At 43.7% G+C, this 4,045-nt stretch overlaps 1 protein-coding gene across 1 annotated transcript; it reads left to right on the top strand.

The window, feature by feature from the left end:
- Positions 1 to 797: 797 nt before the first annotated feature.
- On the top strand, positions 798 to 2,319 carry EIF1B (eukaryotic translation initiation factor 1B; the record flags this gene model as incomplete). The annotated part of the gene is made up of 3 exons (XM_014534936.1): positions 798 to 1,004; positions 1,418 to 1,519; positions 1,779 to 2,319. Coding segments are annotated over 3 exons (354 nt in total), but the record flags the coding sequence as incomplete, so codon positions are not given.
- Positions 2,320 to 4,045: the final 1,726 nt, after the last annotated feature.

Raw genomic sequence — 4,045 nt, 5'->3', positions numbered from 1 at the left:
GCGGAGCTGCCGGGGAGCAGGTGTCGGGGGCACTTAGTGAAAGATGCGGAGACAGGCCTCCGAGGGGCCCCGGGGCCCCCCTTTCCTCCGCTGGGAGAGTCGTTTGTCAGATGACACCCCTTGATCTCTGCACACACACACACACACACACACACACACACACACGTGTGTGTATATGGGTACGTTTTTTTGTTGTTCCTTTTTGCACGGCACCTTCACGGTGACATGATTGGGGGACTTGAATGTTTCTGTTGTCAGCAGAATGTCATCGCGGTGACGCACATTTTTTAAAAAAAATGTTTTATTGATTTATTTTTATTTATTTTTACAGAGAGGAAGGGAGAGGGATAGTTAGAAACATCCATGAGAAACATGGATCAGCTGCCTCCTGCGCGCCCCCTACTGGGGATGTGCCCGCAACCCAGGTACATGCCCTTGACCGGGATCGAACCTGGGACCCTTGAGTCTGCAGGCCGATGCTCCATCCTCTGAGCCAAGCCGGTCAGGGCAAAGCACATTATTTATGGCGGCTATAAAATAAGGGCTTAACATTTCTTGTCTCGTTAGCGGGTCGTGCTCAGCGGTGACGCTGTCTCCCTAGAACATCTTTCTGCCGGGATAGCCATGGCCGTGCCCATGCAAAGCGTTCTCCTTTTGCGGGAGCATCTGGGAGGTTTTATTTATGCCCCGCCCCCCACACCCCTATTCCCATCCGCGGAAAGAGGGAGGACACTAGAACCTTCTCTGCTGGCTGTCTAGACTGCAGCCTACCCTAGACCTGGAAAACTAACGACTAAACCGTATTTCCTGCTTTTGACTGTTGTTGTCTCCCTTTTGCAGACCCCTTTGCTGATGCAACTAAGGGTGACGACTTACTCCCGGCAGGGACTGAGGATTACATTCATATAAGAATCCAGCAACGGAACGGCAGGAAGACGCTGACCACTGTCCAGGGCATTGCAGATGATTATGACAAAAAGAAACTTGTGAAAGCTTTCAAAAAGGTACAGGTGTTAGGGAGGAGAGGTTAAAGTGGGGTCACGGATGCGCACCTCTGCATTGGATGATGGTTCACAGCTTAGCAGTGCGGGTCCAGGAAAGCCGTATTCATTCTCCCACTTAACACTCAGGTGTTTATGTCTGGTCTCCCATCTTAACCTAAGATTGACGTGGCCTTCTAGCAACAGGCAACATAATGTAGTTCTTGATGGTCCAAGTAACATCATTGCCTTTATTATGTGACCTGCTGGTTCATTTCAAATTACCTTGGGAGTGTTGGGGGTTGGGGGTTATAGGAGACAAACTTGTTTCATGAACATAGTCAAGGCTACGGAGTGGTAGTTGATTTTAGTCTTACGGCGAAAATAAAACCTCAGTGTTTGACTCAGTTCTGTTGGACATTTATATTCTTCTCCAGAAATTTGCCTGCAATGGTACTGTGATTGAGCACCCCGAGTACGGAGAGGTTATTCAGCTTCAAGGGGACCAGAGGAAAAACATTTGCCAGTTTCTCTTGGAGGTGAGTGGGTGGTTCGTGTACACCCTTGCGATGGCTTTGTCATTGGAATGGCTGGATCATCCCTGCTTCTACACGGTGTTTTGTGGCATGTCAGGGTACTCATGTGACTGGAACTGTTTGTTGTTAACAGTTGGTGCCACCAAAAAAAATGTGATAAGCTATTAGCAATGCTGCTTCTTAATGGCTGCTCCATGTTTTCTTAGGGGTGAATTTATATAGTCCTTAGCGTGATTCTGCTAAATTAAGTTTTATTTTGCAGGTTGGCATTGTCAAGGAGGAACAGCTTAAGGTTCATGGATTCTAAAATGAACCTAAATACATGGAGAATTTCTTGAATAATTTTATTCTCTAAATCCAGTTTGGCTGCCTTGTGAAATGATTCTCTGCAGTAAACGGACTTTTCATTTATTTAATCATTCAAACTTCCATTCACATCATCTGCATGATTACAGAAAACATGGGGTATGTAGGCTAGTAACACATAAGAAAATTGCAGTAAGATGGTAACGAAACCCCGTATTCATCTTAACATGTTTCCAATGGAAAATATTTTGTTTTGAGTGTTTATTTGTTTATTGTTCAGTTTATTACTTTTCACTTGATTAAATGTTTTTTGTTGTATTAAACCATGTATGTTGCAGCTTAACAATAAAATCTATGAATTCTTCTGTGAGCAGTTAGGGTCTCAAATCTAAACGAGATGCACATATATTTTGTCTTTCATAATTGGTGTTCTCATTCTGTAAGTATTCTTTCTAATTAGCTTCAGCTTCTGTTAAAACCAAAGTGAGAAGATAACATTTGTTATATGTACCTTGTGTTCTTCATTTACTGACTTAAAAATAAGAATAGAAACAAGGAATAAACTCAGCCAGGGGAAAGAATCTGCCAGAATATAGTGTTAAATCTTGAAAACTAATGTGAAGTAGCCCTGGGCCAGGTGGCTCAGTGGATTGGAGCATCGTCCCAAAAAGCTGTGGGTTGGAGGTTAGGGCACATACCTAGGTTACGTACAGGAGGCAACCCATTGATGTTTTTCTCTCTCCTTCTCTCTGTAAAAACATATCCTTGGGTGAGGAATAAGAAAAACAATATGTGAAGTATAATTTAGATGAAGGTATTAGCACATGGAAGTCTTTAGATGTTTTTTATGGTTCTGTTACTGCACTGTCACTGTAAGTATCCCCAAGTGCCAGGTAATATAGTAGGCTTATGACATAAGTAAATGTAGTCATAGGCACTGCCCTGCAAGTGGGGATAGTGATACCACCTTAGAGCTGGAAGACACTGGGTTCAGGTTAACTTCCCTTGAGTGCCAGAAGGGGCCAGCTTTGGGATGCCAGCCCAGGGCTTCCAGCCAGAAAAGCCGTATTCACTGCATCATGGTTTTGGTGTGTTTCACCAAAGGAAGTGAAAGCCACGTGTGATAACCTGGGAGCTGGTGTGGTGCAAGAAATAATATGATTTTCAGTTCTTAATTGTGAGATTTCTGCAGCTTATCTTGAATTTCAAACTTCTCATTGAGTAGTCATTATTTGCTCAGTCATTAAAACCACTTAGTGAAGACAAAGAAATGCATCCACAAGTGTATACTTTTTAGCTTTATGCAGTGGAATGATGATGGTGGAAAGAATGTCTGTCACATTCTGTACCAGCTGAACCCTTGCCCCTAATTTGATGATTCTGCTTTGGGCGGGGGGGTGTTTTACAGACACTTAAGGAAGTAGGTTTTGTTATTTTCTATCCCATCTTACCTCCAATCAAGAGAGACTGGGACTATTGAGTACACCAAAGTAGAGTGCTGAATTTGATAAGTTCCTTTCTGATAAACATCAATATAATTTGACTAGAAAGATCAAGAGATTTGGGAGAATGATTGAGAAATCCTCACTTTGCTGCCTGCACCATTTTGTAATGATTTCAATTATAGAGGTGCTATAGAAATAGTTTATGAAAATGATATGGCAGAAACATACACTAACATGAAATTAGAGTGTTGTGCAAGGAACAGCGTGCAGTCTGGAGAGAACTTTAACCCACACTGAATTGTCTGCTAAGATGAGTGTTGAACAAAGGGGGTAGAGTGACAACAGAAGCCTCAGGTGGGAAGGATAGGACCCTTCATCTTGGCCCCCATACGTAAGTTCTTGGTTTTCATATGCCAGCCAACCACATTGGATGGATCCGAGCCTGCGCAAAGCTGGGTTTTGTGAGGAGTGCCACTCCTGATCCTTCCAGCCTGTGAGCCCAGACACCCAATTGGACTTCTCACCTGTAGGGCAGTCCCAGTCCTTAGAGCAAGAACTGGGTATGTGCCCTTTCCTTTCCTTTCCTGACTTTATGCAGTGCAGTGAAAACAGGATGTAGTTAAGAATACAGGTTTCTGCACTTTCACTGAAACAAGTCAAAGGATAAAGTTGGAATATTCCCCTTGTGTGGGAAAGCTGACTGGGAGCGTCAGAGGTACCTAAGCATGGAAGCAGGGCTGACTGTTCTTGGCTTCGGGGGCAAAGGGCTAGGCAGCAT

This window comes from Myotis brandtii, unplaced genomic scaffold (genome assembly GCF_000412655.1).
Source record: "Myotis brandtii unplaced genomic scaffold, ASM41265v1 scaffold134, whole genome shotgun sequence".
Classification (NCBI taxonomy): domain Eukaryota; kingdom Metazoa; phylum Chordata; class Mammalia; order Chiroptera; family Vespertilionidae; genus Myotis; species Myotis brandtii.
The sequence above is the reverse complement of the archived record's forward strand: the minus strand, read 5'-3'. Positions and strand labels throughout refer to the sequence as shown.